General features: G+C 62.8%; 1 protein-coding gene across 2 annotated transcripts in view; it reads right to left on the minus strand.

The window, feature by feature from the left end:
• Positions 1 to 187: 187 nt before the first annotated feature.
• Positions 188 to 12,595, minus strand: part of KCNH1 (potassium voltage-gated channel subfamily H member 1) — a 65,632-nt gene continuing 53,224 nt past the window's right edge. For both annotated transcript variants that reach the window (XM_060178378.1, XM_060178377.1), the window contains exons 8-11: positions 10,225 to 10,424; positions 4,798 to 5,050; positions 4,413 to 4,609; positions 188 to 1,305 (exon numbers count right to left, since the gene is read on the minus strand). In XM_060178378.1, coding sequence (XP_060034361.1) covers positions 493 to 1,305; positions 4,413 to 4,609; positions 4,798 to 5,050; positions 10,225 to 10,424 — 1,463 coding nt within the window. In that variant the 3' untranslated portion in view covers positions 188 to 492. The remainder of the gene's footprint in view (positions 1,306 to 4,412; positions 4,610 to 4,797; positions 5,051 to 10,224; positions 10,425 to 12,595) is intronic.

Consider the following 12,595-nt stretch of genomic DNA (forward strand, 5'->3'; position numbering starts at 1 on the left):
GCATCACTGCCTCTGGGCCCAGGGGCCGACCGGGGTGCAGGTGCTGTGGGCCTCAGTCACCACACCAGCTGCCCTGGGGGGGGCTATGGAGGAAGCTCAGAGGAGGAAACTGCCAGCTTCTTGCAGAGGCCATGAGCCTGGGATCCCAGGCCGCGCGGCAGCAGATCTGCCCCCAGGGTCCCCCCCCAGCCACTGGCTCTCACAAGACCAGGTTCACTTTCACAGAGGCCGTCAAGGCTCGGGCTCTGGCGGGACCTGCCTTGTGCACACTGGGGGAGTCCCCAGGACCCCAAAACATTTTCCAGACCGGTTCCCCCTTCCTGCCAACACCCCAGGCCTGGGGGCCGCACTGAGGGGGCCGAGAACGGCGGTGGGGGGGGGGGGCAAGTATTTACAGAGAGCCCTCGGGCCACCGCACCCACCCCGGGCTCAGAGACGAGGTGGAGAGAAAAGAGAAAGGTGGGCGTGTCCACGGGGCCCAGTTGGCGGCCCTCAGCCGGCCCCGAAGTCCTGGCCCAGGGAGCCGGGGGGGCCAAGGGGACTGGGGGGACCGGGGGGCCCGCGGGCGGCCAGCAGCCCCAGCACCCGGCCCAGCTGCTGCTCCAGACGCGCCACCTGGGCGCCCAGCGCCTGCAGGTCCTCCTTGAGCTCCAGGCGCAGCTCCAGCACGGCGGTCTGCAGCGCCTGCTCCGGGATGGGCCCGAAAGCCGCCCGCGCCTCCGGCCGCACGGGGCTGCGATCCTCGCCTGCCCTGTCCAGCCGCAGGTCGCTCTTGGTGATGCCGCTGTCGCACGAGTCTGTCTTGCGCAGCGGCGCCTCACCGGCCGCCCGGGTCCGCTCGGGCAGCGTCTCCATGGACTCGGCCTTGGCCACGCCGCTCCAGTCCTCGGGCCGGCCGGCCTCGCGGAAGCGGGCCCAGCCCCGGCGCCGGCCATCCGCCCCCGCCGCCTTGGGACCCTGGCCGTCGGCGCCCGGGGCCTGCAGCCGGGCATGGTCGGCGCCTCCCGTGGCGGCGGGCACGAAGGCCACGGGCGTGGCGGGGCTCTCGCGCACGGTCACCACGCCTGCCACGGCCGGACCTCGGCCGGTCCCCCCAGGCTCCGCCAGCACGCCCCGCTCCACATCCAGCTCCCCGGGCCCGCGGCCACCCCGCTCGGCCGCCAGCCGCGCCTCCTTCTGCTGCCGGAAACGCTGGAAGAGACGGCGGACCGGGTGGTCTGGCGGCAGGATGAGTGGCGCCTCGTTCTTGCGCTTCCTGCGCTCCTCCTCCTCCCGCTTCACGTCACAGATCTTCCGGAACACGAGCTGCAGGACAGGGCCGAGGTGAGGGGCCGCCTGTCCCCCCGTCCCTGACGCCACCCCTTCTGTGGACACGTGGCCCTGGGCCTCTGGCCACCTGCAGGGACTGGCCAGTCCCGAGCACCCTCAGGTCAGGGTGGCTGCCCGCCGGGTTCCGCGGGCCCTCGGCCAGCACCCAGGGGTCAGGGCTCCATGCCCAGCGTCCCCCTCCTCTGGGTGCTGGGGACTGGGAGCCACGAGCTTTGCCGGGTGAGACCGGGCTCGGCCAGAGCAGTGCTGTTTCCAGATCTAGAGGGACTGGGTGGTGGTGCATAAGGAAGTGGGTTCGAGCCCCCAGTCCACCTGCAGTGGAGAAGCTCTGTGAGCACTGAAGCAGAGTTGCAGGAGTCTGTCTCCCAAATAAGATCCAGAATCAAGATGCAGGGAGGCAGCTCTCCCGCATGAGCCCTGGGTTCAGAACCTCCCCTGGCCCCCTGCTGTCCCCGTCACTGCCCTGCCCTTCTGGCTCGTGGCTGCACCTCCTCTGAACCAGCATCCTGGGGTGCCCACACTCAGCTGTGACTAGGACCTGTTCCCGGGCCTCCCACGTGGCTGTGTGGTCTTCTTTTGGCCTGGATGCCAAAGTGTTTGATGGTGAGGAGGGTCCCTCACCCCCACCCCAGCCTGTCCTCCCTGCAGCCCTGGCCCCTGTGGTGGTGGTGGTGAGGGAGTGAGCAGGAAAGACTCCATCTTGCTCTGCACATGTGACACCATCACAGGGACCTGACGGGGAACGGCAGCTCAACGAGCCTGTCCCCAGCTGTCCCCACCAGCTCCACTCCCGAGATGGGGCCCCCTCAGACCAGATAGCCGGGCAGCAGGGCGCCTATGTGGCAGGATGGAAGAAGGTGTGATGGTCCCTCCATGCGCAGCCCCTCTGACTGGGAGGCAGCAACCCGCCCCCAGCTATCTGCCATGGGCCTTCTCACTGGCCCGCCAGCTCAGGGCCTCCCCAGCCCATCCTCCTCGCCCTGAGTCATGACCACTAGCATGAATGAGGCCCCGGGCCAGCGGGTCTGCGTGCCAATTTCTGCCACATCTCACCTGACCCTGCCCTGGCAGGACCCGGGGCTCGTCCTGCGTCCATGCTTGCCGCCAGAGTCAGGGCCTGAGGAGCCCGCCCGCTCGCCCCCGGGCCTCTCCTCACCACAGAGAAGTCTGCCGTGCGGTAGTGCCCTGGACGGCGACCACCGCATGCCGGGAGGGTGGACACGGGCCCCCGCGGGGGCCGCCACACACCAGCAGAGCTCCCCAGAAGGGTGCAGTCGGAGGCATGGACGGAGGACAGCCAGGCCCAGGTGACCTGCATTCAGAGATCCCACCGGCCCTGGGCTCTCTGGTCAGGGGCAGACAGCTCTCCACGCCTCCCCTCTTTGAAAATGGACCTTTCTCTCCACACCTCCCCCCCTTGAAAAACGGACTTTCTCTCCACGCCTCCCCTCTTTAAAAACGGACCTTTCTCTCCACACCTCCCCCCTTGAAAAATGGACCTTTCTCTCCACGCCCACAACAGACAGTGGGGCTATTTTTGGAGCTGGTGAGCAGTGAGTCAGGGTCCCCTCTGCCTGTTGGGACTTAATTAGGCGCTCGAAACAGTCAAGTGCATGAAGGGGACCTGGCTTCCGCTGTCTGACAAAGTCTCTGATGCAGGGTGAGAACAAAGTCAAGTGGGCCCTGCCCAGGGCTCTCCTACGCCCCCCACCCCAACGCCCTGCCCAGGGCTCTCCCCAGCTCAGCATGATCCGCAGAATAAAGCCCGCTGGCCCCTGCACAGTAGTCACATATGAGTCAGGTCACATGGCCAACGGCTCAGCAGTGGAGCTCTGAGCACCAGGGACCGGGGTCCAGCTACCAACACCAGGCTCTGTCACCCAGCACCCCCAGACCCATTCTGAGCCCCCCGGCCCCAGCACCAGCACCCTACACCATGCCAAGCCCCCCAGGTCCCAGCATGCCCCAGACTCATGCTGAGCCCCCCAGGTCCCAGCCCCCCAGGCCATGCAGAGCCCCCCAGGTCCCAGCACCCCCACAGCTGCTGGCCTTGAACTCTGAGACACTGAGAGCCGGCCACATCAACAGTTTCACGAAAACAACTCCAAACAGGCTTTAGGGTCCAGGGGCCGGACTATAGGTTCCAGCTGCAGAGATGTGTGTGTGTGTGGGGGGCTGGAGGGGATCCCCCAAGTGGGGGGCACAGCCTGCTCCTCGTACAGGGTGGGGGGTGTGAGACACCAGGGCCTGGTCTCCGGTTTCTGGGGGAGGACACAGCCCACACACCTCACAGGACTTTAGACGGCAGGACTGTGGGGGACTGTGACAGGTGGGGTCCTGGTTCGAAGGCCTTTCCTCTCTCTGCACTCCCCTCAGCCCACCTGCCAGACACCCGGATACCTGCCCCTCTCTGGGAGACACGTCTCCTGGGACTCAGCTCTGGGGATGGGACACGGCTCCCCCTGCAGAGCGAGACTTGCCATGTGTGAGGACCTGGGTTCGAGCCCCGGCACCCCGTGAGAGCACCGTAGAAGGTGCCTGAGACAGTGCATGGCGGAGTGGTGCCACTTATCTCTCTGTCTCTCGTTTCCTCTCTCTTCTCTGTCTCTGTCTGTCTCTGTCTGAAATGTACAGAGAAGAACTGGTCTGAGAGTGATGGCCCCTTCCAGGTGAGAGCCCAGAGCCCAGGAGGCCTCAGCTCAGAGCACTGGGGGTGCGTGGGGGCAGCCTGGCGGGCAAGAATGGCCTGGGGGCGGGCACTGCACCCAGGGAGGCAGCACTGGCTGAGGACAGACACAGGGCAGAGCCTCCCCTAACTGGGGACACTGAGGCACAGGGCAGGGCCTCCCCCATTTGGGGACACTGGGGCACAGGGCAGGGCCTCCCCCATTTGGGGACACTGGGGCACAGGACAGGGCCTCCCAGACTTGGGGACACAGACACACAGAGCAGGCCCCCCCCCAACCCTGGGGACATTGAGACACAAAGCAGGGCCTCCCAGACCTGGGGACACTGGGCACACAGAGCAGCCCCCTCCCCAACCCTGGGGCACTGGGCCATAGGTCAGGCCCTGCGCATCTCACCCTCTTCCTGAGGTTGTAGGTGAGCGTGAGGTTCCGGGAGAAGGAGTGGGAGAAGGCCGTGTAGAACTCCAGCACCTTCTGCAGGCCGTCACGCTTGATCACGTGCAGATCACAGTAGGTCAGGGCCCTGACGTTGGCGCACGACTGAGCCAGAGTGGCCTCCTTCCAGAATACGTCTCCAAACACGTCGCCCTTCCCTGTGGGGAGCCAGCCGGGAGAGGTCAGTGGGCACCCCCCGAGGCCTCACCCCCACCCCCATGCCCAGCCCAGTTCACTGCCCAGGGGCCTCCCTGGACCCCAGAGAAGGCAGGGCCCTCACCACCTGCCCATGTCAACCCCCAGGGCACCCTCCTCAGGGACTGGAGGCGGCCAGGGCGGCACGCACCGAGGATGGCCACCACCTCGTCATCCTGGATGGCCTCCAGTGAGCCCGCGACCACGAAGCAGAGGCTGTCCACACTCTCGCCCGCGTGGCAGATGAGGTCGCCGGGCGCGCAGTGCACCGTCTGGAACTCCATGGCCAGGGCCCGCAGGCAGCCGTCACTGGCCAGCCGGAAGGCCGGGTGCTCCTTGAACACCTTGCGGTTCAGATGCACACAGATGTCAGCACGCATGTCCTTAGGGCAGATCTGAAGCACCTGTGGAGGGGATGCGGTCAGGACTGGCCTCACATCAGGACGTGGTCAGGACTGGCCAAATATCAGAACATAGTCAGGACTGGCCTCACATCAGGACATGGTCAGGGCTGGCCTCACATCAGGACACGGTCAGAACTGGCCTCATATCAGAACATGGTCAGGGCTGGCCCCCACTGCAGGTCATGGTCAGGACTGGCATCATATCAGGACACGGTCAGGGCTGGCCTCACATCAGGACACGGTCAGGGCTGGCCTCACATCAGGACACGGTCAGGGCTGGCCTCACATCTGAACATGGTCAGGGCTGGCCTCACATCAGGACATGGTCAGAACTGGCCTCACATCAGGACATGGTCAGGACTGGCCTCACATCAGGACATGGTCAGGGCTGGCCCCCACTGCAGGGCATGGTCAGGGCTGGCCTCACATCAGGACACGGTCAGGGCTGGCCTCACATCAGGACACGGTCAGGGCTGGCCTCATATCAGGACACGGTCAGGGCTGGCCTCACATCAGGACATGGTCAGGACTGGCCTCATATCAGGTCATGGTCAGGACTGGCCTCATATCAGGACATGGTCAGGGCTGGCCTCACATCAGGACATGGTCAGAACTGGCCTCACATCAGGACACGGTCAGGACTGGCCTCACATCAGGACACAGTCAGGGCTGGCCTCACATCTGGACACGGTCAGGGCTGGCCTCAAATCAGGACACGGTCAGGACTGGCCTCACATCAGGACATGGTCAGGACTGGCGTCACATCAGGACATGGTCAGGGCTGGCCTCACATCAGGACAGGGTCAGGGCAGGCCTCACATCAGGACATGGTCAGGGCTGGCCTCACATCAGGACATGGTCAGGGCTGGCCCCCACTGCAGGGCATGGTCAGGACTGGCCTCACATCAGGACATGGTCAGGGCTGGCCTCACATCAGGACACGGTCAGGGCTGGCCTCACATCAGGACACGGTCAGGGCTGGCCTCACATCAGGACACGGTCAGGGCTGGCCTCACATCAGGACATGGTCAGGACTGGCCTCATATCAGGACACGGTCAGGGCTGGCCTCACATCAGGACACGGTCAGGGCTGGCCTCACATCAGGACACGGTCAGGGCTGGCCTCATATCAGGACACGGTCAGGGCATGGCCTCACATCCGGACATGGTCAGGACTGGCCTCATATCAGGACATGGTCAGGGCTGGCCTCACATCAGGACATGGTCAGAACTGGCCTCACATCAGGACACGGTCAGGACTGGCCTCACATCAGGACATGGTCAGGGCTGGCCTCACATCTGGACACGGTCAGGGCTGGCCTCACATCAGGACACGGTCAGAACTGGCGTCACATCAGGACATGGTCAGGGCTGGCCTCACATCAGGACATGGTCAGGGCTGGCCTCACATCAGGACATGGTCAGGGCTGGCCTCACATCAGGACATGGTCAGGGCTGGCCTCACATCAGGACACGGTCAGGGCTAGCCTCACATCAGGACATGGTCAGGGCTGGCCTCACATCAGGACATGGTCAGGACTGGCCTCACATCAGGACATGGTCAGGGCTGGCCTCACATAAGGACACGGTCAGAACTGGCCTCATATCAGAACATGGTCAGGGCTGGCCTCACATCAGGACATGGTCAGAACTGGCGTCACATCAGGACATGGTCAGGGCTGGCCTCACATCAGGACATGGTCAGGGCTGGCCTCACATCAGGACATGGTCAGGACTGGCCTCACATCAGGACACGGTCAGGGCTGGCCTCACATCAGGACATGGTCAGGGCTGGCCTCACATCAGGACATGGTCAGGACTGGCCTCACATCAGGACACGGTCAGGGCTGGCCTCACATCAGGACACGGTCAGGGCTGGCCTCACATCAGGACACGGTCAGGGCTGGCCTCATATCAGGACACGGTCAGGGCATGGCCTCACATCAGGACATGGTCAGGACTGGCCTCACATCAGGACATGGTCAGGGCTGGCCTCACATCAGGACATGGTCAGAACTGGCCTCACATCAGGACACGGTCAGGACTGGCCTCACATCAGGACACGGTCAGGGCTGGCCTCACATCTGGACACGGTCAGGGCTGGCCTCACATCAGGACACGGTCAGAACTGGCGTCACATCAGGACATGGTCAGGGCTGGCCTCACATCAGGACATGGTCAGGGCTGGCCTCACATCAGGACATGGTCAGGGCTGGCCTCACATCAGGACATGGTCAGGGCTGGCCTCACATCAGGACACGGTCAGGGCTGGCCTCACATCAGGACATGGTCAGGGCTGGCCTCACATCAGGACATGGTCAGGACTGGCCTCACATCAGGACATGGTCAGGGCTGGCCTCACATCAGGACACGGTCAGAACTGGCCTCATATCAGAACATGGTCAGGGCTGGCCCCCACTGCAGGTCATGGTCAGGACTGGCATCATATCAGGACACGGTCAGGGCTGGCCTCACATCAGGACACGGTCAGGGCTGGCCTCACATCAGGACACGGTCAGGGCTGGCCTCACATCAGGACATGGTCAGGGCTGGCCTCACATCAGGACATGGTCAGGACTGGCCTCATATCAGGTCATGGTCAGGACTGGCCTCATATCAGGACATGGTCAGGGCTGGCCTCACATCAGGACATGGTCAGAACTGGCCTCACATCAGGACATGGTCAGGACTGGCCTCACATCAGGACATGGTCAGGGCTGGCCCCCACTGCAGGGCATGGTCAGGACTGGCCTCACATCAGGACATGGTCAGGGCTGGCCTCACATCAGGACACGGTCATGGCTGGCCTCACATCAGGACATGCTCAGGACTGGCCTCATATCAGGTCATGGTCAGGACTGGCCTCATATCAGGACATGGTCAGGGCTGGTCTCACATCAGGACATGGTCAGAACTGGCCTCACATCAGGACATGGTCAGGGCTGGCCTCACATCTGGACATGGTCAGGGCTGGCCTCACATCTGGACACAGTCAGGGCTGGCCTCACATCAGGACATGGTCAGGGCTGGCCTCACATCAGGACACGGTCAGGACTGGCCTCACATCAGGACACGGTCAGGGCTGGCCCCCACTGCAGGGCATGGTCAGGACTGGCCTCACATCAGGACACGGTCAGGGCTGGCCTCACATAAGGACATGGTCAGGACTGGCCTTACATCAGGACATGGTCAGGGCTGGCCTCACATCAGGACATGGTCAGGGCTGGCCTCACATCAGGACATGGTCAGGACTGGCCCCCACTGCAGGGCATGTTCAGGACTGGCCTCACATCAGGACATGGTCAGGGCTGGCCTCACATCAGGACACGGTCAGGGCTGGCCTCACATCAGGACACGCTCAGGGCTGGCCTCATATCAGGACACAGTCAGGGCTGGCCTCACATCAGGACATGGTCAGGACTGGCCTCATATCAGGACATGGTCAGGGCTGGCCTCACATCAGGACACGGTCAGGGCTGGCCTCACATCAGGACACGGTCAGGGCTGGCCTCATATCAGGACACAGTCAGGGCATGGCCTCACATCAGGACATGGTCAGGACTGGCCTCATATCAGGACATGGTCAGGGCTGGCCTCACATCAGTACACAGTCAAGGCTGACCTCACATCTGGACATGGTCAGGGCTGGCCTCACATCAGGACACGGTCAGAACTGGCGTCACATCAGGACATGGTCAGGGCTGGCCTCACATCAGGACATGGTCAGGGCTGGCCTCACATCAGGACACGGTCAGGGCTGGCCTCACATCAGGACACGGTCAGGGCTAGCCTCACATCAGGACATGGTCAGGGCTGGCCTCACATCAGGACATGGTCTGGACTGGCCTCACATCAGGACATGGTCAGTGCTGGCCTCACATCAGGACACGGTCAGAACTGGCCTCATATCAGAACATGGTCATGGCTGGCCCCCACTGCAGGTCATGGTCAGGACTGGCATCATATCAGGACACGGTCAGGGTTGGCCTCACATCAGGACACGGTCAGGGCTGGCCTCACATCAGGACACGGTCAGGGCTGGCCTCACATCAGGACATGGTCAGGGCTGGCCTCACATCAGGACATGGTCAGGGCTGGCCTCACATCAGGACATGGTCAGAACTGGCCTCACATCAGGACATGGTCAGGACTGGCCTCACATCAGGACATGGTCAGGGCTGGCCCCCACTGCCGGGCATGGTCAGGACTGGCCTCACATCAGGACATGGTCAGGGCTGGCCTCACATCAGGACACGGTCAGGGCTGGCCTCACATCAGGACACGCTCAGGGCTGGCCTCATATCAGGACACAGTCAGGGCTGGCCTCATATCAGGACATGGTCAGGACTGGCCTCATATCAGGTCATGGTCAGGACTGGCCTCATATCAGGACATGGTCAGGGTTGGCCTCACATCAGGACATGGTCAGAACTGGCCTCACATCAGGACATGGTCAGGGCTGGCCTCACATCTGGACATGGTCAGGGCTGGCCTCACATCAGGACACAGTCAGGGCTGGCCTCACATCAGGACATGGTCACGGCTGGCCTCACATCAGGACACGGTCAGGACTGGCCTCACATCAGGACACGGTCAGGGCTGGCCCCCACTGCAGGGCATGGTCAGGACTGGCCTCACATCAGGACACGGTCAGGGCTAGCCTCACATAAGGACATGGTCAGGACTGGCCTTACATCAGGACATGGTCAGGGATGGCCTCACATCAGGACATGGTCAGGGCTGGCCTCATATCAGAACACGGTCAGGACTGGCCTCACATCAGGACATGGTCAGAACTGGCGTCACATCAGGACATGGTCAGGGCTGGCCTCACATCAGGACATGGTCAGGGCTGGCCTCACATCAGGACATGGTCAGGACTGGCCTCACATCAGAACACGGTCAGAACTGGCCTCTCATCCAAGGCTGGCCCCCTCTGCAGGGCATGGCCTCACATCAGGACACGGTCAGGACTGGCCTCACATCAGGACATGGTCAGGGCTGGTCTCACATCAGGACACGGTCAGGGCTTTCTCCCACCCCTGGTCGGGGCCATGTCAAGCCTTGTGCTGAGGGGCACTCAGAGACCCGTGGGCACCTGCCCCTCTGCCCTCACACTGGGGACACTCGGCACCCTGAGGACACCTTGCCCCTGCTCGCGGCCCCAGGCCCACCTTCTCGGTGTCGATGCCCCTGGACATGGACCAGGTGGACACGATGTAGTCCATGACGCGCTCGCTTAGCCCCTTGGGCACCTGGTAGAGCTTCAGGAAGTCACGCACACTATTGAGCATCTCGTGGTAGCGGTTGGTGTTGGCGTACATCTGCTGGAAGATGGTCGTCACGTTCCCGAAGATGGTGGCGTAGAGCAGGGCTGGGGGGACGGGGGTGTGAGCGCCCTGCCTGAACACGTAAGACCCCACCTGACCCAGTGGACCCACACACACAGCCTCTGGGAGGAAACCAAGAAAGGCCCAAATGCCAGCCAGGCAAATACTGGGGGAGGCCAGGCGGGGGACATGGCCAGGGCTAGGGGACAGGTCAGAGCTGGGGGACAGGTCACAGGTCCGAGCTAGGGGACAGGCCATAGGTGCAAGCTGGGGGACAGGTCACAGGTCAGAGCTGGGGGACAGGTCAGAGCTGGGGGACAGGCCATAGGTCAGAGCTAGGGGACAGGCCATAGGTCAGAGCTGCGGGACAGGTCAGTGCTTGAGGACAAGTCACAGGCCAGAGCTGGGGGACAGGTCAAAACTGGGGGACAGGTCACAGGTCAGAGCTGAGGACAGGTCACAGGTCAGAACTTGGGGGCAGGGGCTGGGGGAGAGAACATGGCTGGGGAGGCCAGTGAGACAGTTCCATTTACACATCTTGCCCCAAAGAGTCCCCTTATGCTGAGCCCAGGTCCCGTGTTCGAGCTCCTGTGCCACACAGAGCACCATGGACAGCGCCTGGGGAGCTCCAGGGATGGAGAAGTGGATCTGCAGAGTCTGTCTCCTCTCCCTGTCCCTGCTCTAGACTAAACGGGGCAGCTGGCGGAGCAGTCACCTGCGGGAAGCCCCAGCCACACACAGTTACTGGGCGCCGGGCACTCAGCAGCCCAGCCTCAGTCGCATGCCCGACACTAGGTGCCCTTCCTGCCACACTCAGGCCAGAGAGGGGATGGAGATGACCCTGGCCTGCCCCTGCCCCGGCCCCTGCCCCAGCCCCTGCCCAGCTTGGGCCTGCACGTGCCTCGGTGTAGGTGCTGACCAGAAGGCAGCACTGTCTGCTGATGCCATGTGTCCATAGACAGGTCACGGGGTCCCCAGAGCAGGGGTTCGCCCTCCCACACACAGCTCCTTGGCAGCACGTCTCGGGCAGCATTTTCTCAGAAGTGTAGAAACGGGGATCGGGCGGTAGCATAGCCGGTTAAGCGCACGTGGCGCAAAGCAAAAGGACCAGTGTCAGGATTCCAGTTCGAGCCCCTGGCTCCCCACCTGCAGGGGAGTCGCTTCACAGGCGGTGAAGCATGTCTGCAGGTGTCTGTCTTTCTCTCTCTGTCTTCCCCTCCTCTCTCCATTTCTCTCTGTCCTATCCAACAACAACAACAATAATAACCACAACAAGGCTACAACAACAAGGGCAATAAAAGGGAAAAAATGGCCTCCAGGAGCGGTGGATTTATGGTGCAGGCACTGAGCCCCAGCAATAACCCTGGAAACAAAAAGAAGAAGAAGAAGAAGAAGAGGAGGAGGAGGAGGAGGAGGAGGAGGAGGAGGAGGAGGAGGAGGAGGAAGAAGAAGAAGAAGAAGAAGAAGAAGAGGAAGAAGAGGAAGAGGAAGAGGAAGAAGAGGAAGAAGAAGAAGAAGAAGAAGAAGGGTATAAACAAAAAACCAGGAAGCTTGAAGCCATAGGAAGGTTTGGAATGAGAGCGTCACCTCCAGAAGCCACAGAGGCAAACGTCCATCTGACACGCCAGGGCTTTTGGGCTTCTAGGAGCACAAAGCAGTAACCTGGCCCTCGAGAGAGCAGCTGCGACAGGGCAGCCCACCACCACCACCACCACCCTGCGCGGCTGAGAGAGAAGGTGCAGGCAGGGCGGCCGGCCGGCTCACAGAGAGCGTGGGGCAGCTGGCCCAGGGGGGCTGTCGCTCACTCCCTTGCCAGCAGGTGCCCAGCAAGCAGCGCCCAGGCCCCTACAAGCCAGGCAGACCAACTCCAAGAAGAATGCTCCGAGGGCCACGGCCTTGGTTGCAGTGGTGAGAGGGAGGCGGTCGGCGTGGCCGCCAGTCAGCGAATGTGGCCCCGTCCGTGCCGGGCTTCAGAGCCAAGGGTGGGTGCCAGGGTGGCGGGGTGCGGGGGCCCATCAGCACAGACAAGTGTCTGCCGCCCAGCCCAGCAGTGAGGTCTCCGCTGTGCAGGCCAAAACCCGGGTCCGGAGGCTGTGACACAGCTCACCCAGCAGAGTGCACACCTTATCACAGGCGACAGCGTGGGTTCGAGCCCCCAGAGCAGGGGAGGGTCACGCAAAGGGGAAGATTAGTGGGTGGTGGAGACATACGGTGG

Source organism: Erinaceus europaeus, chromosome 19, assembly GCF_950295315.1.
Source record: "Erinaceus europaeus chromosome 19, mEriEur2.1, whole genome shotgun sequence".
NCBI classification, from domain to species: Eukaryota; Metazoa; Chordata; class Mammalia; order Eulipotyphla; family Erinaceidae; genus Erinaceus; species Erinaceus europaeus.